At 40.2% G+C, this 20,205-nt stretch overlaps 1 protein-coding gene across 1 annotated transcript in view; it reads left to right on the top strand.

Moving 5' to 3' along the window:
- Window positions 1–20,205, top strand: part of PTPRO (protein tyrosine phosphatase, receptor type, O) — a 271,543-nt gene that overhangs the window by 242,150 nt on the left and 9,188 nt on the right. The window contains 6 exon segments of the mRNA XM_012662778.1: window positions 3,817–3,852; window positions 7,211–7,292; window positions 15,355–15,445; window positions 16,521–16,597; window positions 17,173–17,307; window positions 17,535–17,657. Coding sequence (XP_012518232.1) covers window positions 3,817–3,852; window positions 7,211–7,292; window positions 15,355–15,445; window positions 16,521–16,597; window positions 17,173–17,307; window positions 17,535–17,657 — 544 coding nt within the window.

Below are 20,205 nucleotides of genomic sequence, written 5' to 3'. Positions count from 1 at the left end.
CAATTAAAATGAAAGAAGGATATATATAATAATGTTACATTCCTTTCCCTGCTTAATTCTCGCAGACTTTCTTATTTGCCACAGTTCAATTTTAAGCTTCTATCAGGTAGGCCTGTGCTTATTTGCACGTCTTTCGTAATAGGTCCCACTGATGAACGTATCTTCTAATTTTGACAACCCCTTCAAGGTCTCCTACTTACAGTACTGATCAAATAGCACGAGGCCCAGGTTAGGGGGAAAAACCCCTTCAGAGATTTTTAGAAGAATCGTCATGAGACAGTAAACTGTTCTCTGCAGGTGAGAAGAGAAGGCAAAGCACAGGTCCCCATGCTTTCTGCCACTTTCAGTAAATTTCACACATCTCAACCAGTGAAAACACACTGGATATAAACTGCCTTCTCAGCCCTGGGCTTGTGCAGTGCCAGATACAAAAGTCAAATTCATGGCCCCCCTGCTCAGTCAAGAACAGCTCGTACTCACACACCCACTCACATTCCCGACTGTTTGCCTCATCTAATAACGTGGATATTTTCTCCTGCTTTCATTTGCTAAACAGTCATTTTTAATCCTCCTTCAGATGTGTTGTCTTCCTATTTCACCTACCACAAATAACGGCCATCCTCCCCCAACACACGCATTTCCTAACACACTGCCCAACTTCTCTCTAAACTGTTGATTTCTGGGAAAGATACGCTCCTGTTCATTTTCTAAAACCCTCCTGACGCTGCTCGTGGTTTGTGTGGAAATCAGAGGCTCTTTCTCTCTCCCATAGTGTTGCTCGAATCTTTTCCCAGGGTGGTAGCAGAATGAGTGTGGAGCACCAGAGCCCAGTTAGGTTAGTGTCAGGATTGTGTTCTGCAAGGACTTCTGACTTTAATGATCTCAGAATGTGTTTCCTGTGGAAAGAAATCATCCTACTTGAACCAGCTCTATCTAGACTCAGCGTTGTTAACTTTTTTTTTCCTACCATAATCATTCTCATGTTGTTCTCAGGTATTCATCTGCCTGTTCTAAACAGTTGGCATTTTAAGCATGAAGCAACATGTGCTTGAAATGCTCAGCTTTACTCATGGTTATTGTGTGTTCTATTTGAAGAATGATATAACCTTACAGACCTTTTTAAGATTTGGGGATGTTTCTGTTTAGCTTGGCAAAGAGAAAGCAGCAGTTATGGAATGGAGAGCTATTAGAGTTGTTTTGTTTCGTTTTAATTGTTATAAATCTCATCTTTGCCATTGCCTCATGTTCTTCTTTGGATTGAATCCAGTGTGGCTGGCTTTCCAAGACTGTCACAGCCATGAAGAACTTATGAAGAATGCATCCTAACTTCTTGAAGTCATTAGGATTTTCAACCTTAGCTAATATAAGTGAAAAAGAAAAAAGCTTAAAGGAAGTACATCATCCCGTATGCATATATACTGTATATCTGATGAGTATTATTTATTGGTTATTTGGAAAATCTTTTGCAATGAAAAGACGATACCCTCGCATCACCCAAAATGTTCACTGAAACATGCGCACACACCAGCTCTTTCCGTAATGTGCTGAAGTGAAAATTGCTAGCGAAGCCTTAACTTAAATGAACTTTCCCCTGGTTTTAGTCTTAGAATTAGCACAGCAATTAAAAATGTAGGAAAATTCTATCCATGTTGCAGTGGAGTCTGATAATTCACTCATGTCACGTTCCACGTTCTCAGGATACAGGAACTCCTCGGGGTCAGCAGAATCTCAACGGAACAGTGAACGTTGCACACAAATCACGAAGACACACACTTACCGCAGTCGGTGTGTGACAATACGTTGTGCAAAACACACGGCAGAATCTTACCATTGTATTGAAAGTTCATTCCTTAACGAATGAGACGGAAAGAAAAAAAAAATGTATCTCTCCGCCATGAATCAGGTTTCTACACAGCTGTTGAGTAGTAGCAGCTTAATATTTCAGCACTGAATTTATTCAGTGTCACCCTCTCAGATACGTTTGTTTCTTCCTCATTTCCCTTAAAGTCTGTTTGGATGGGAAAGCATTTTTTGTGTTGGCAGCCTCCTGGCTTAGCCAGAGCTGCGAGCTGTCTCTGCTGACATCCTCCTTTTCTAAAGCACTGAAGTACTTGGCTCTCACCACACGGAGTGAACGTGGGATCCCTAAAGCTGACTAAATTCCCATCGCAGGAGCTGAAGAGAAAATGATAGATAGATATTTCTTTAGGTTCCCAAAGGCCTACATGAAACAGCTATGTCCACCCTGACAGTATGTTTCTGAGGGGATGAGAAAGAGGCAGGGTAAAAGCTGCAATGTTTATTCCCTCTAAATTCCAAGCATGGAAGACAAAGAGGATGAGGGAGAAAAAAAATAAGACGAGAACTATTGAATGGATTGTCCTCCCTTCGAAGCAGGAAGAAATAAAAAGTACCTGAAAACCACCAACGCCGCTCGCCTTTGTGGACGTTTCCCTTCGTGTCCTGACCTGCATTACAGTCCCGTCCACAAGTCTCATTTCCCCAGCAGGATTTCCCAAGCCCAAGTCCAGTATCGAATTCTTAAATGAATCACTAACTGAAATTGTGAGGTAACATGGCAAAGACGTTTAGTTCCAACTCAATTAAATAAGCATTTACTGCCCACCCACTATGTGTTTCATTAACTGCGCTCAGCCCTGGGGGTTAGTGATAGTCTAGCACTGTCACGTCTAGCCAGGGACGGATATGCAACCAACGGTCACACAGCATGAGAAATACTCCATTTGCGAAGTGTCCTAAGGGCACAGAAAATATAGTGCTTCATTGTGCTAAAAGCTTTCAAGGAGTGGAGGTATATAATTATATATTCCTAATTTTAAATATAAATGAATATAAATAAATATTTTGGTACATGAAAATTCTAATTTCACAACTGGTTATTTACTATATAGACTGTTTATTTTCTGAAAACGTGGGTGCTTTCATCAAAAATATGTAAAGATCTTGGAAAATTACTTATAAAAATGGTTAGTATCATCTCACATGCTCAGTCATGTTTCAATATTCATCATTTATATGAGACAGTACTAATATAATAACAAAGTGCTTCAACAGATACCATCTTAGCATTAGCTAAGTTAGGTGAGTTATCATCTTACTTGCTAGATGAAAACCATTACCCTAAAGACCCCGTAAAGAAACGTGATCAACCGAAACATTCATTAGCATTTCCTGTGCTTGAGCTTACAGACTAGAAATAAATTAAAAACAAGCATGTAACAGGTCCAGTTCTTCAGATAGCTTAAAAAGTAACTCAGAATCGAATAAGAACAATGCCATAGTAGAATTATATAAGATATATGTCCACATTGATAGCACAAATGTACATCCCCAGAGAAAGTGTTAGAAAAGTTTATTTTAGCCTTTAAGAAGCCAACATTCTATCCTCTCATCATTCTCCCTTTTATTCCCCAGTTCTTCCTTCCTGCTTGTAGAACCTGGAGTTTTCAGATGGTAGACAGATACTTCTATATATTTACAAACTGCCTTAGCAAGTTAATCACCGGTAGCTAGACATTGCATTTCTAGAACTTGGTTTGTAGCAAGTGTGAAATATAAGGTGCAAGTATGTTCCTGCAATCTAATAGAGTTTTTAAAAAATGAATCTGAAATTATTAACATTATCTTCTCATTTAAGGAAAAGTAATTAAATAAACCTGAGGTATGTTTAATGAAAATTAAATAAAATTGAGGTGCCTGATGTAATTATTTAAAGTTCTTCTAGTTTAATTATTATGTTAATCAATTTTTTTGCCCAGATAAATTTGTGGTTTTTTTTTTTTTCTTAATTCTCAGGAGTAAAAATGGTTTAAAGAAGAGGAAACTGACAAAGTAAGTTTTTCTTACTATTTCGTTTTAAAAGATGTTTGTCATAATGATCTTAACTTTCCAAATCAAAAAGACTGCTTCTCTTCAAATAGAAGGGATGCTTAAGAAAGAGGCAGATGTATGTTATGACAGCTAAGCACATGCGTGTTGGTGCATTTACACATATATCACAGAAACCATTTCAAGAGTAAGGATAATTCTTCCCATATGAAATCTGAGAAAGAATGGGCTGTCAGGAGTTCTGAAAGTCTTGCAGGAGGAAGTGTGGTATTCTAAATACAGTGTATGAAAATCTAATATTTAGACACATCAAAGGGTTTCAAAAACCCTTTAGTATTTCAAAATTCTGTGTTTATTGCAAGGAAAGGCATTTACTCTATTTGATCTTATAATAAATACTTTGATAATGCTATCTCGGGAAACATTTATAATAAATAGAAAAGATAGTTACTGTGGCTAGCCTACGGCTTTACTTGTCTACTGAACTGTTAAGTCAGAAGAATTATGATTCTATTGGATAAAAATTAACTATCAGTCGATTTCAAAAGCCTATTAGATTATCACGCCCAGACCTTTTCATAGTTAAAACTCTGCATATGAAGAGTGGAACATTCCTATAAATAGGGTTTGTTCTTCATACTTGCCCAAGATATAACATTAGTGAATTAGTCCAAGGAAGCAATTATGGTGTCCAGCCAGGTCTATGACATCCATACTAATGGAAAAAATCATGAATAAGCCATGACAAAATCCAAAAGAAAAGTCGATGTAAAAAATATTTCCAGTTAGCTTTGAGCAGCATATAATTTTAAGGCACCCGTGAATCCAGAATAATTTTTCCAAAGTCGATTTTGAATGAGTATGCACCCCACTTGCATACACCAACTGATGTAAGGGAGGCAAGACGAGACTAAATAGAGGCCAGGTCCTGTCACCTGAAAGAGATGATTTGACAGAAACAGAAAAACTTTGTTACCCAAAACTATTGGTTGGGTTGGTAAGTGAGCTAGAGAGGCATAGACCGGAGCACCGAGAGAGCAGGGTGTCGGGACAGAAAGGAGAGACTCTATCAGTGCTTGCTCCTTCCAAGACCCAGGCAAAGATGAGAAGGAGAAGTAAGAAAGGGACAAAAGATTCTGTAGAGTTTAGTAATTGGTAGAACCTACCCATAAACCAAAAAACTTCACATCAAACCAGCTTCCTCCTTCCCTCTTCTCATTGAATTTTCCCTCCTTCTCTAGAACCCAATTTTTGAGAGGATTTCCCCTCACTTTTCTCTTTGCCTGCTCTTCACCACTCCACATGCCCCACCACCACGTCCCCAGCTACCCACTCCTAGCGCCACTGTCTTCCTCATGCTGTCACTCTTGTCCTCCACTTCTCCTTCCCCCTCTCGCTCTAGGTCTCATCCTGCTGATCTCTCTCCCTCCCAGCTTTCTTGCTCTCCTCCCTGTCATCCCCTCCTTCTCATTGTCCTTCTTCTCATTCTTCTATTTCCTGGCTCTTCCTTTGTCTCTCTTTTCCCTCTGCTTCTTGCTTTTGCTTTTTCTAACCCATAAATATTTTCCCAATTTGCCTCCCATTTTCCTGTAACAAGATGAAAACTAGAGTTGTTAAGTTCAACACTAAGGTTCATACACTGCTCAAAGTCTGCAGCCAGAGCGTGCAGTGGTTTTTTGTTTATTTGTTTGTATTTTGAGACAGGGTCTTGCTCTGCCACTAGGGCTAGAAAATAGTGGCATCATCATAGCTCACTGCAACCTCAGACTCCTGGGCTCCAGTGATCCTCCTGTCTCAGCCTCCCAAGTAGCTGGGACAGCAGATGTGCGCCACCATGCCCGGCTAATTTTTCTGTTTTTTGTAGAGAAGGGGTCTCACTCTTGCTCAGACTGATCTTGAAGTCCTTGAGGATTACCTCAAGCAATCCTCTTTCCTTCACCTCCCAACGTGCTAGGATTACAGGTGTGAGCCGCTCATCCCTAGCCTGAGAGTGCAGTTCTAATGGGGTTCACTCCAGGACAGGAGCCCCACCTTTGGTAATTCTTTTGTGAAAGGGTATAAGCTTAAAGTGGGAAAAGCTTTGAGCTCCCTGAGTTCTAGTTACAGTTTTACCACTTAGTAGCTGCGTGATGTTGGATTACTCACTTAATTCTCCACCGTGGCTCTCTCATCTGGAGCATGGGGCTAATGTCATTTATGTCTATCTCAGGGGTCAACCAAGCGTAATAACATATGTGAATATGCAGGAACTGTAATGTGTTTTATGAATGAGTCATTATTGTTATTATTATCAAGTAAAATCCTTAGAGTTTAAATGTATTATCTGGGAGGTATGATGCCCATTAAAATCTACTAAAATCTTAGCATGCACGAACCTATCAGATTAGCTAACCAGGAACTTTAAACGAATATCTATTAAATACTATGTGTTTGCTAATAGGACATAAGACCGCACCTAGATAGATGATATAAGCTGAATCACATACCACAAGACTAAGGGAAGGGTCAAGTCTATGGCTCCTGGCAAGGTAGAAAGGCGTGGGTTAGACAACAGAGTCTGGCCCCCTGCAGACACAGAGAGCAGCCCCAGGAAGCAGGGGGTGTAGGTAGGCTGTAGAAGAGATAAGCAGAGGGTAAGCAGAAAATTGCAGGAAATAAAGCTTAATTCTTATTCACCCTCCCTCTCCCAAAAAGGTGAGAACTTCTGCTACAGAGGCAGAAACATAAGCTTGGATATGTTACTTGATTGTATCTCAGAGCCATTTTGATGCTTTTCTAGATGTGCTGGCCTCTAAATACGGCTCTCTCCAGTGAGACCCCAGGAGCTTTCTGGACAAGCACTTCTTCCCACTGACCCCGCTCTGGGGAGACTGTAGTGAGCAGCACAGTTCCTTAGACTTGTAAAGCTGTTTGAACTCACAGGGTTCTTTATATACTGCATGTGAGCCTTGTGAGGTAGGAATAGCTACAGTATTTTACAGGTGAGAATGTGGACTCTCTGAAGAGTCAGGTAATTCTCCAGGATCACATAAAACCACAACTCAAACAGGTCTTTGGGATCTAATCCTCTGTTCTTTTCCATGTGCCAGAGTTTTCTGGAAACAACACGTATGAGTGTATGTATATGAGTGTGCGTATGTATAATATTATACTGCTAGAGTGAAAGCCAGGTGAAATTCCAGAGATTTCTCCTATCTCAAGGAAGTTTGATATCTGTGTATGGGCTGGTAACTTGAACCAAAAATAAAAGTGAGTGCTAACCTTTGAGAAGTAAAAGATAATTGCGAAGTACGATGCTAAGCAGGATATAATGCCTATCGACAAGATTGTTAAAACTTACCTTTCTTTGTGTTTGGCAAAGCCCGGTTCAACTGGATGACTTTGATGCCTACATTAAGGATATGGCCAAAGACTCCGACTATAAATTTTCTCTTCAATTTGAGGTGAGTTGGGGAAAGCATTTCCTACCTTCCGTAATGGATAGAGCTTGGGAATTTGGGGTTTGTGTTGGGGTCATTTCCCTGCTCACTGGCGGTTCTTGGGATGTGATTGTGTGACAAGCAGAATAGTTCGCTGGCCTCAGGGTGCTGCATCTGCTGGTTCAAAGCAAGGGGTGTCAGGCCTTGGTGAGTAGCCAGGGCTCGGACGGAACCAACACAGGGGAGGAGAGAGCAGATGGAACAGGAAGTGAGGTGAGCATGGGTGTAGGAGAAGCCATCACTGAAAACCAGAGACATCGAGAGTACAGTGTGGGAAAAGCAAACTGAGGCGTGAGGACTGAGACAGAATTTCACTTTCAGGTGATTTTTAGTGTGTTTCTCATGCTTCTTAGGCCACAGTGCGGGTGGATGATGGACGAAACTGACCCCATGTTTCCCGGACACATAATAGCCTGGCGGGGGGTTTTTTGGGGTTTTGGGCTTCTTGGCTTTTTGTTTATTTTTTTTTCTTGGTTTTTTTTTTTTTTCTTTGCAAAAATTTGGGGAAGGAAGTTTCCCCTTGTTTTTTGCGGAAAAGGAAAAAACTTGCCACCCCCCGTTTTTTTCTTGATTGCCCCCTTTTTTTTTTTAGGCCCCGGCTTGGGGTTGTTTGGAATTGGGGAGTTTTGGGTTTTCGGCGTTGTGGGGACCTTTACTTTTTCTTTCTTTTTTTTTCCCCCTTGTTTTCCGGTTCTTACCCCGGTTGTTTTCCCTTCCTTCAGGTTTTTTGCGCCTTGGTTCCGTTGTTCGTTGTTTCGGGGAAAGGGGAAGGTTAAGTTGCTTTTTTTAATTTTTTTGGTTTTTTTTTTAAAAAGTCTTTTAAGTGCTCTTTCCTGTTAAGGCAGCTGCTTTCTTCTCATACTTCTTATTTGTTTGTTCTTTCCTCTCATCGGCCAAGGACAGCTTTAGTCTGCAAAAAGCAGCAGTAGTCCTGGTGCAGATATACTCACAGGACTTTTGAGGGTGAGGAGAATCTTATACATTACCAAATACAAAGACCTTAAAATACCACCTGTGTCCTGAGACATTCCACCCAGAGCCTGCTCAGTTAATCCAGTGCGTGCAGGTGCATAGGAAATGACAGACACTACCCCAAATGCTGTGTCTCAAAAACCAGCAATTCGATGGAGATCAATGGTGAGGATGACATTTCAGAAAATTATATCGAGGAAAATGAAAGCAGATTATTTTATAATGAAACATAAGCCAAAACGCTGAAAAAAAAAATGATGATTCTGATAATGATGGTAAAAATTATGGTGTAACTACACTTTTCAACCATATTAAAGCCACATCTTCTCTTAATTCTGTCAAGATTTTATGCCGTTGGTGGTACAGCTAGAATAATTACATCTGCTGGAAATTCACAGTTTATGCCATCAAACCTGAGTGTAGCTATTCCTGTGTTTTTGAATTGCATCATTATAAAAAAATTGCCTAAGTCATTTTCTAGTGAAAGAAAAGATTATTTTAGTTGTGAGTGAAAAAAACATAACTCAAACTAGTTTAGACCAAAGGGTAAGGGGACTTATTCAAAGGATCGTAAGGTGTCTGGTATAATGAAAGGAAGGGCTGAGTAGCTAGACCACGAGGAGAGGAGGGGAGCAGCTCCGTCTCAGGAATGACTGGAACCCTGGGCCAGAGGCCTGCAGGGTCCCTCTTTTTATTTCTCATTTCTGCTTCTTTCTCTGTCTTAGCCTCACTTTCTTTCACGGCAAACCAACCTCTTTTTCATAGTGGGAATGTGGCCAGCAATGACCCTTGGGTATCACATCCTTTTGTTTCCACGGTTTCCCAAGGGAACTATTGACGCTTTCTCGTTTGTAGTTTGAATATTAACAGGGAAGGATTTTGATTGACTAGTCCGGGTCATGGTGACTATTCAAACCAACCGCAGCCAGGGAGGGCAGAATCACACAAGCTCTTACTTATGTAAGCGGGCGGCTAGATTAGCTACCCTGAGAAAGACAGCATTATTCCCCAACAAAGAGAGGATGCTGGGAGAACCGAACAACAGGTGATTAGAATACTAGCCTTAGGGGCCAAAAAATATAAAAAGCAGAGTTCTAAATTTTATATGCTAAATGTTCAATTCATAACATGTTAAGAGATTTTATACATTCATTGTACAAATGAATAGATTTAGACTTATTTCATATGATTTTTAAGGGAGTTAGGGATGTACTAAATTAGGAATCTAAAAATCTGGATTCTCACTTCTGTTTTGCCACTAGTTAATATTGCAAAAAATCATGTTTTCTCGTCACCTCAGTTTCTTCATCTATGAAATGGGCAGGTTGAACTAGATCAATGGTTCTCAACTAGACAAGTACCAGTCAGTCTCCTATAGGGGGTTTGGGAATGTGTGGGTTGTTATAATGGCTTGGGAGGACGGTACTAATCATATTTAATGGGAGAGGGACAGAGACGTTAAATGTCCTTCAAGGAGTGGGATGGTCCTGATGAACAAAGAGTTGTCCCAGGCCATTAATGTTCCCTGGAGAAATGTTGGATGAATGTGGAATGAGGACACAACCAAGATTCATTACCTGTGTGTATTAGTCAGGGTTCTCCAGAGAAAGCAACAGGATATGTATATAGAACCAATGGGATGTGTAGAGGGAGATTTATTTCAAGGCTTATGCAATTGTGGGGCTGCCAAGTCTCAAATCTGCAGGGCGGGCCAGCGGGGTGAAGCCCCAGGGAAGAGCTGAGGTTGCAGTCCTGAGTCTGAAGGCAGGGGGACCTGTCTTTTCTGTTCAGGCCTTCACCTGATTGGATGAGGACCACTCACATTATGTAGCACAATTTGCTTTCCTCACACTCTGCCAATTTACATGTTAATCACTTCTTAAAAAAAAAAAAAAAAGACCTCCACAGCAGCAGCTAGACTGGTGTTTGACCAAGCAACTGGGCTATAGTGCCTAGGTGATACGTAAAATGACCTATCACACCATGATTTAAAGTAGCATTTAATATTTGTATTTATTATGAGGCTTTTTTCCCCTATATCTTTATTCTTAGAACACTATCGGTCATATATGTAATTTATTTGGTGCCAAGTCCTGACACCAGTGTTCCAGTAAGAAAATAAATACAACTTACTCTCTAGGGGTCTGTTTTAAGTCACAGGCTTAGACTATATGTTTTGGACTAACATTTGCTCAAGCAGTGGCCCATGGTCTGACTTCCTTCTTCACTGGACAGCCTCCAGGTATTGCCAACCCCAGCCCCACCCTGCCCCCTCATCCTCAGGTTCAATGTCAGGGTTTCCTTACTGACCTTCAAAGAAGCATTATGCTCTCATGCCTAATTTCAGCATGTATGTCAGACCTTTCACATGGAAGCCCTAAAGTTTTCTTAAAATATGTTAATAGTTAATTGAAGCTTAAGGGAAAAAAAATGTTCCCAGCTCTAATGGAAACCCAAGAGGGTACTAAGATGGCTTGAATCAGCTGGGTCTAGCTAATTCATTTATTTGTTCTGTTTATATTAATGCTTAGTACTTGTATACGTTTTGATACTGACATTAAAAGATCACACTCACACTGAGAAATTACATTTACAAGCATTATGCAAATTCAAACTAATGTCTAGATTTACATATATTATGAATACAGCTATAAGTCATACATGAAGCTATATGAGTTCCTAATTTGTGTTTCCTGAATAAATTTTTTTACTCTGCATCTGATTTTGAATCTGCTAGAAAGATTGATTATCCTTCTGATGAAAACATACATCTTTTCTTAAGGAGATTTGGGACCCAGCGATTAAAATCAGTTCCGCATTTCTCGTGTCTAATGTGAGAAAGGTTTGGAAGAACTAGACTTCAGAGCTGAAATGGGAGAGCCCAGGAGACATACCACAAAGTGCTCATTCTGCGACTAATTTCTGTGCTTTGTGTTTAATCAGGATGCTAGTGAGGGCCCTCACCATCTTTTTTCAGAAATGTGGCTGCGAAGGTGAAAAAACTATATTACTTGCCATGCAGTTCACAAGAGATGATCTTTGGTACTTTGGTATCTGGTAGGAGCTTTTACTTGCTATAGATCGAACCTCTTCTGTTAACACCATGGGCACAGTGTTTCTTGTCACTTGTTCCACACCCGTGGACAAGTAGGTGTGGCACTCATCTGACTCTAATGTCCAACCTATCCCAAGGCAAACACCAAAAGCAAACTATCACCTGCTGACCTTGTTACAAATTCTAAGACCAGAATGTGGTTCATATTCTCCTCAGAAGATAATAGTACAAGCTACGGGCTAAATTTTTGTGTCTCTCAAAATTCATATGTTGAAGTTCTAACCGCCCGCCCAATGGGATATTATTTAGAGATGGGGCCTTTGGAAGGTAATAAGTGTAGATGAGGTTATGAGAGTGGGACCCTTATGATGGGATTAATGCCTATATAAGAAGAGGCACCAGAGAGCCCGCGCTCTCTCTCTTTCCCAGAACACACACAAAGAAGAGGTCATGTGAGCACACAGTGAGACGGTGGCTGCCTAGAAGCCAAGATAAGAAGCCTGAGAATGAAATCCACTTTGTTGGCACCTTGATCTTGGATTTCCCAGCCTCCAGAGCTGTGAAAAATAAATGTCTGCTATTTAAGCCACCACTCTATGGTATTTTGGTGTGGTAGCCCAAACAGACTAATAGAATGCATATGTTTGTGCTTTGCTTTTTGAGACTTGTGTGCTTCAAACACAGCCAAGAAAACATAGACTGCTATTGGGCTTGGGCGACTGTGTTCGTTCCTAGAGCTGCCATAACAAATTACCGCCATCTTGTTGGCTTACCACCACAGAAATTTATTCTCACAGTTGTAGAGGCCAGAAGTCTAGAATCTAGGTGTCAGCAGGGCCACACTCCCTCCGAAGGCTCGAGGGGAGAATCCTTCTTTGTCTCTTTCGGCTTCTGATGGCTGCAGGGGTTCCTTGGCTTGCAGCTGCATAACTCTATTCTTTGCCTCCAACTTTATATGGCCTCTTCCTCCTCTCCAGGGTGATCTCATCTCATGATCCTTAACTTAATTATATCTGCAAAGACTTTTTCTAAATAAGTTCACATTCACAGGTTCTGGGAGTTAGGATGTGGGCATATCTTTTCAGGGACCACCATTCAATGCCCTACAGATGACTGTGTACTCTAGGAAGAAAGATGATAAATTAGAAACAAAACTGACAAAAGAAAATTCAAAAATGATTTATGTTGGTTTCAGGCCATCACCCCATACTTCGCCTTCATGAAGATTTAAGCCAATGGAATTTCCATATGGTTGGAAAGAAAATAACTGCAAAGCTACTGAACTGGAAACTTAGTATTTGATTTTCCACTTTGTGACAGGCTACATTACAAAGACTGCAGAGCATTTTGTGTTTACAAGCAGTTCCTGCTTTGCTGCAATCCAACTTTGGCAATTTCCATTTACAGTGTTCAGCCAATTAAACCTCTTTTATCAACTTAGGGCATTTACAGCAGGGAGGCAACACACAATTAAAGTTCTATCAGTTAGTCAGCTTCCATATGTGCTCCAACTCTCAGCTTCAATCTGTTTCCACAGTGTCTTTTGTATCTGAGACCTTTTCCTGTGGCTTATCAGTCTGTCCCCAAAGGGGAATTGTGGGGAGAGTTGTTGGTCTGTTAGCACAAATTGCAAAGGAGGAAGAATTTATGGAGTCAGCCAAAGCAAAACAAAGATTCATAGCAGAAGCATTTCACAATCATCATCAATAATGCTGCATTAGTATTGAGTTATTCCATTTGATAGTCACTAAAAACCAGTGAGGAATGGAGAAATTATTAGCCTTATCTTACAAATGATTAAACTGATGTTAACAAGAGTTGAACTACCTTTCCAAGACCATAAAGTTTATAACTGGTACACAAAAATAGGTGAGATATTTTGGCAAATTATCTATAAAGGCACTTTCTAAATGAGATAGATTTCCAAAATATTTTAAACAATGGAAACATCATTTAAATAAGCTTATAGCTGCCAAAAGGAACTAATCTAACATTGATTTAGTTGAAATTTGCTAAAAATAAGTTTTGTTTCTTACAAGAACAGTACAGTCAACCTTCGAAAACCCTTTAAAATGGAGCATTCAGTTGTAAAGCAACAGTGACAAGCTTCCACCTAAACCCATTTGTCAAGCAAGAGTTTTGTCTGAGATGGAAAAAATTCTAATTTTGTGAGTTGAGGATCATACTTCACATAGTTTGTCTACGAGACTGACTTCAACTCTGGCCAAAGAGCTTAAGATTTTGTGGTTTTGAGAAGCCAAAAGTGATGAGGAATCAAAGAAAGAGAGAAATCTGGGCAATTTAAATCAGTTCATGAGTGTTGACTACAGGCATGCAGCCCAATGCCAGTAAGCACAAGGGAAAGTTGCCACCAAGGACCCTCTATTTGAAAGTAGCAGAAGACTCAAGAACTTAATCACTAAAGCATGTGTTTTGCAAAGAGCACTTGAATCAAGACACAAAGGGCATGAAAAAGAGATCCCTATTCAATGTCTCAGAACATCATCAAATGTCTCCAACATTTGCCACTTTTGAAAAAGTGGCACTTTCCAAAAGTGTTTAAAGACTCTCTAAAATTCTTCTCCCAGAGACATATTCCTCCAGCCTATGATTCCTTGAAGTAATAATTGGAAGGAATTATGAAGAGTAAAACTTGTGGCTCAATAATACCATTCTATAAGTGTAAATAAAATGTATAGCAGGTGATTTCTCTACTGCCTCACTTAGTAGTCTTACAGAAAGATGCATACTGTATAGGTAGTTAGTATAGATACATAAGTATAGAGTATAGATGCATACTATATAGATAATTTATAGATAGTTTTAAATGCTGTTTACTGATATGTCTCTAAAGTTTGTACAAGAATATAATTAGATCTGCTACACTGGTTGTGCACTGCACAACTCCACTGGTCTTCATTCGTGTAGACCACAATGTGAATGATGCCTCCAGGAACACAGGTGACCCAACTACAGCCCCCCTGTTTCCTATAAGATACATAGAATAGCAACTTAGAAACCCCCTTTCCCCATAACATATATTTTTTGAAGTCTGATGCTTGTTTATATAAAATTTTCCTATCTGTGCACTTTCTGATAATGGGATTTATAAGAGTACTGATACATGCAGGTAGATATTTGGATGTTCTTGTTCTCGTTGAAGGATTTTCCCAACTGCTACCAATTCATCTTTGTTTTTGAAGATCTGTTACCAAATGTTTAGTGCCTGTTAACCCTATGTTTTGTAACATGGAGATTGCTCCCTTCTCATTGCTCCTCATTCTCTCATTTTTGTCTTTCTCTAAAGCTCATTGCCTACAAGCAAAGGAGACCTACATTCCTTCATAGAATAGGAAGTATTTATGCAAATTGCATAAATTTCAGTTACCCTATTCCTCCAAAAATCTGAAAAGCATTTCTGTTTTCAAATCTTCCACACCCTGAGAGTTATGCACATATTAATAGTTCTTACTTCTCCAAATGACCACTATCCAAGGTATTTATGTGTTGTATTTTATAACTATTACTGTAATAATGCCATATAAGAAACAATCCCCAAATCTCGGTGGCCTACAACATTTATTTTTTCCACTCATAGGTCTGTGGGACTTCTGGGGCAGTTCGCTTTAGGCTGTAGGCAAGAGTCGGGTCTGCCCATGTGTCTCCTCATTCTGGGAGACGCACCCTCACTGGGCGTGTCTTTTTCTTGGCAGAGGGCAGACAAATTGGGCAAACCAAACTTAGCAAGTGCATCGAAGCTTCTGATTGGACTTGAGTTCTCCCCAAGTTCATTGGCCAGAGCAAGTTGACAGCAGTGGGGTGGAGAAACACACTCTACCCCAAAGGAAACTACTGCAACATTATATAGCAAAGAGCATGTTATGATTCTATATATGCAGGGAATGAAGAATAATCCAATGTGAACAATAAGTCTGTGACATCAGTAATTCAAGCCACACCACACACAGAAATCTCAAATCCATCCTCTGTCTTTTGCAGGAGTTGAAATTGATTGGACTGGATATTCCACACTTTGCTGCAGATCTTCCACTGAATCGATGTAAAAACCGTTACACAAACATCCTACCATGTAAGATGGTCAATAGTGCTGATCCTCCTCGTGTCTCTTAAAGGTTGAAGGACAGTTAATGTAGATCAGTCGATTTCACCAATCTCTGCCCACACCCAGTTGTGGTCTGGACCTCTAGGCCATCTCTGAGATTGCATTCATCTCACTCCTATTTGATGTCATTAGATCCTATTATATGGAGGAAGGTTTAATTAGTATGCTTTTAAATGAATTGTATCTGAACAGAAAAGGCTGACCATTTGGCCCTATGAAGATCAAAGAGTCTTAGCCAAATTAGGAATCAGATAATTTGTGCTCCTATAAAATATTTCTAGTCAATTCATTGACACTGGAGGGAGGTAAATAGAAAGTGCGATGTGTTAAAATGCCTTCTCTAACTTCTGGCAAATTATGTTGTTGCTTAGCATTTTGAGATAAAAACAACATTCAAGGGGAGAAAAGTAATATAAAGTACTTACAGGACAATTAAAATGCATTCCAGTATAGACTTAACTTTCCTCTCTGCTACACTCTAGGTCAGCTGGGCAAGAATGGGAAAGTGGGAGGCTGAAAAAGCTCTAGAAAGAGAACTCTTTCCTTGATAGGGTTTCTTAATGAAATTAGGTAGTCTTATCACAATAACATTTCACATCTGTACACAGTTAAGAATTTAATTCCCTCCTTCAATGTCCACTTACCAAAAATCCCCCATGCATCTTCTCTAGGTCTCCCAAAGACAGTGAATTCTGTGGATGCCCCCAGGTGAAATGGAAATCATGTATTTAGGCTACGTGTTATAGCTTTCCATACAATCTCCCAGATATTTTAGTTCCTGTAAATATTCTGCACAACCCCCAGACACCCTGGAGACAGTTCTTTCAAGGGCAGGAGAGCTGGTGGGGAGAAAATAGTGGTTAGAAGATATTTATGTACTTATTTAAACAAGAGATTGAAGAATGGCCAAAATATCAAGCTGAAATAAACTGTCTACCTACTCTATCATTGACTGATGTGACGTGATATTGGATAGACAGGGGCAAGATCATTCTTCTTCCATCCCGATTTTTAACTTCTCTTTTCTCTTTGTTCTTTACAGATGACTTTAGCCGTGTAAGATTAGTCTCCATGAATGAAGAGGAAGGTGCGGACTACATCAATGCCAACTACATTCCCGTAAGTAGAAAAAAAGGCATCCCAATGCTAGCCCAGCCCGTGGGATACTGTCAGGGGTATATGTATGTATCAAACAGTTAAAAAGGGAGACTTTCCCCACCCAGCTCAAACTCTAAAGAGCAGTTCCCATTATTTCATTTCAGAATAAAGAAGGGAGGGAACCCATAGATTAGTAATGTTCCAATTTTTTTGTAAAGGACTAGTGAATGGAAAAGCAGAAAGGCTAAAGATCATCTTTCTTGTGTTTAAATTTCAGTTTCAGCAAACAAACTCAAAGGGCTCCACCTGAGCACCTGTGCTTTTTAAATATCCACAAAGAGAGTGGTTGTTGTCATAAAAAGGTGTGGATGTGATTTTTATAGCCTTCTGGAGAACTATGCTTAAAATCACACAGACCTATATAATCAGTTATTCTCATTGCCTCTTTGATGAACAAAGGAGAAAATGTTTTATAGTTGTGTGATCCTTTGCCAGTTTTATCACCAGTAAATTTTCAGTTTTTTCCCATTGATGTGGAACAGGATTTGGTGTTGACAGTGGCTGGTTAGGTGATAACTTTGTCACTTATCTTTCAGGGCTACAACTCACCCCAGGAGTACATTGCCACCCAGGGCCCACTGCCTGAAACCAGGAATGACTTCTGGAAGATGGTCCTACAACAAAAGTCTCACATCATTGTTATGCTCACTCAGTGTAACGAGAAAAGGAGGGTACGTAGCGAATGGGGCTGTTCCTACGTAGCAAAACTACCTCGCCACTACCACTGATAACGTGCTTAATGTGTAGCAGAATCTATTGTACTTGCTTTATTTTCCATCTTCACAACAGTCCTGTACAGTCCTTCAGAAGCAAGTCCCTTTGTGTCCCCTAAGTGACCACAGACTTCATTCCTTCCCTAGCCTGTTTGTTTTAAAAGATTGTGTTATCCTCACTCCAGGTGAAATGTGACCATTACTGGCCATTCACGGAGGAACCTATAGCTTATGGAGACATCACGGTAGAGATGATCTCAGAGGAAGAGCAGGACGACTGGGCCTGTAGACACTTCCGAATCAACTATGTAAGTCACCAAGCAGGACGACAGGTGCTGTCCACACGCTGACACCTCTACCGCTGCCACCCAGCAAGTGCCAGGAGACCAACCCACCACTGTGTAAAACAATGAGCACTTCAGGCTTTGCGATGCTGCTTCCTTCAAGAGAAAAAATCCACTTTTAGTGTAGTCATTTCCCATTTCTTCAAAGATGGTGTGGATGCAATTGTTGGCCTGAAGGGCCTGAGAAGACGCAATAAAAAGTCTGTACTGGTCCATCTCAAATTAGCCCAGGGTAATGGAAGACACAGTTATTCATTGCTTATCAGGCATGACTGAGGTGGGCAGTGTTCTCATTACTTATATTAACCATATATGAGGATAATTGGGATATATAAGGCACACTTACTTTTTTAATTTTTAATTTTTATTTTTTTTAGAAACAGGGGTCTTATTCTGTCACTCAGGCTGGAGTGCATTGGCACGATCATAGCCCACTGCAGCCTTGAACTCCTGGGCTCAAGCAATCCTCCTGCCTCGGCCTGCAGAGTCACTGGGACTATAGGCATGATCTACCACACCTGACTATGTTTTAAATTAAACACTTGAACCTTGATTTAGTGGTTTGAGTTTTATTTGGTTTATTTTTCCTTATTTCGTTCTGGTTTGGTTTTTCATTATTTGGAAGGTACTTCCAGGCCTTATTAATCATGGTTCCGTATCTCTCCTGAAGTGCTATTGATTTCTGATCGTTAGAATGTGAAGAAAAGTCTATTTTTCTCGCAGGGCCTGCTACCTCTCCGATGGCAAGGCTTTGAGCACATGCAGAATGTTTCTGTGCCAGGCTTAGGTGCTAACGTCAACCAAAGTCACCCTGTTGCCTTCTCCCTGTAACATATGGGAGAGAGTTTTTACTGGTATTCTCTACTTTGAACATGCCCTCTAATGAGGACAAAATGTAATAGGAAAGTCCTCATTGAGATGTTCTTCCCTGCTTAGAAACAACTCTTCCTGATAGTATAGACCAGGAGATGGCAAGTTGCAGCCTATGGACCAAATTGATCTGCTGCCTGTTTTGTAAAACCTATGAGCTAAGCATACTTTTTACATTTTTAAATGATTGAAAAATTTTTTAAGTATTTAATATGTAATATTATATGTAAATTATGTGAAATTCAAATTTTGGTGTCCGTAAATAACATTTTATTAGAACACATCCCACATTTTTTTGCATATTGTTCATGGCTGCTTTTGTGTTACATTAAGCTTGAGTTAGTGACAATCAAAACTATATGACCCACAAAAACATAAAACATTTATTATCTGAGCCTGGTGCAGTGGTTCATGCCTGTAATCCCTGGGAGGCCAAGGCAGAAGAATAGCTTGAGGCCAGGAGTTCAAGACCAGCCCTGACAACATAACGAGACCCCATCTCGCTATGTTAAAAAGTTAGCCAGGTGTGGTGACACACACCTGTAGTCCTAGCTACTTGGGTGGCTGAGGTGGGAGGATCCCTTGGGCCCAGGAGTTCAAGACTGCGGTGAGCTATGATGGCGCCACTGCACTCCAGCCTGGGTGAAGGAGTGTGACTCTGTCTCTAAAATAAATAAACAAACAAACAAACATATTAACTATCTGGCCCTTTGTAGGAAAAGTTTAGTGACCCTTAATATAGACAATGGAAACAAAGATTGTCCATATAGTTAGAACATAAGAACTCAGTAACTACCCATTCACTGATATTTACAAGAGATAAATCACTTCTTAACTACTGGTAGTTAACAATGGCTTTTACTACCAAGAGAATTTAGGTAAATCCCAGGTATGCCTGTGCCAGACTGTGTTTGGAGCTGCTCCATTCCTTTGAAATGCATATGTCCTCCTTGTTCCCCAAGCACCTTTCTACTCAAACAGTTTCAGCCCATGCGTTGCCTCCTTTGTGGCACCTTCCTAGGACTCAGAGACCATTAGCCCTTTTCTCCTCTGGAGCAGAGTCTCACGTAGACTGTACTATCACAGAGCATTTTCGATGGTTACAATTCTCCCTCTTCATGCTTGCCTCCCCCAGTGTACTGTGAGTTTCGGCAGCAAGTGTTTTATCTTTGTAGAATGAATAAATCAGTGAATAAATGAAATATTTCAAAAATAATAAAGCTGTTGTAAAGCACCAACAGACTTTCCATCAGAGAACATATTTGATAATCTAAATGCCATTTGAACTCTGCTTTCTTTCCTGGCTATTTCAGTTAGAAAGCCAGTGCAAATTGCTAGACAAACAATAAAAATCTTTCCCTGGGTTTGTATCTAGGAGAAAAAAAAAACTGCAGAGCATAAAATAGGGTCTGTTCCCATATCTATTCCCTTCACAGGGAAGAGTCACATAGATTATTGTATGGTCAATACTACACTTCTTGTCCTTGGTCTTAAATGATGACCTATCTTTCAATGACAACCATGAGAAGGGCTGAAAAATGAGAATAAAACATTGAATAATAGTGTTTGCTTGTAAGGCATTTACACAGTAGCAACAAGCATCTGGTGCCACAGTGCCCCCTTTTGGCCATAAGCATCCAGA

This window comes from Propithecus coquereli, unplaced genomic scaffold (assembly GCF_000956105.1).
Source record: "Propithecus coquereli isolate 6110/MARCELLA unplaced genomic scaffold, Pcoq_1.0 Scaffold78, whole genome shotgun sequence".
In the NCBI taxonomy this organism is placed as follows: Eukaryota; Metazoa; Chordata; class Mammalia; order Primates; family Indriidae; genus Propithecus; species Propithecus coquereli.
Note: the sequence above shows the minus strand (reverse complement) of the source record. Positions and strands in the feature narration are given on the sequence as shown.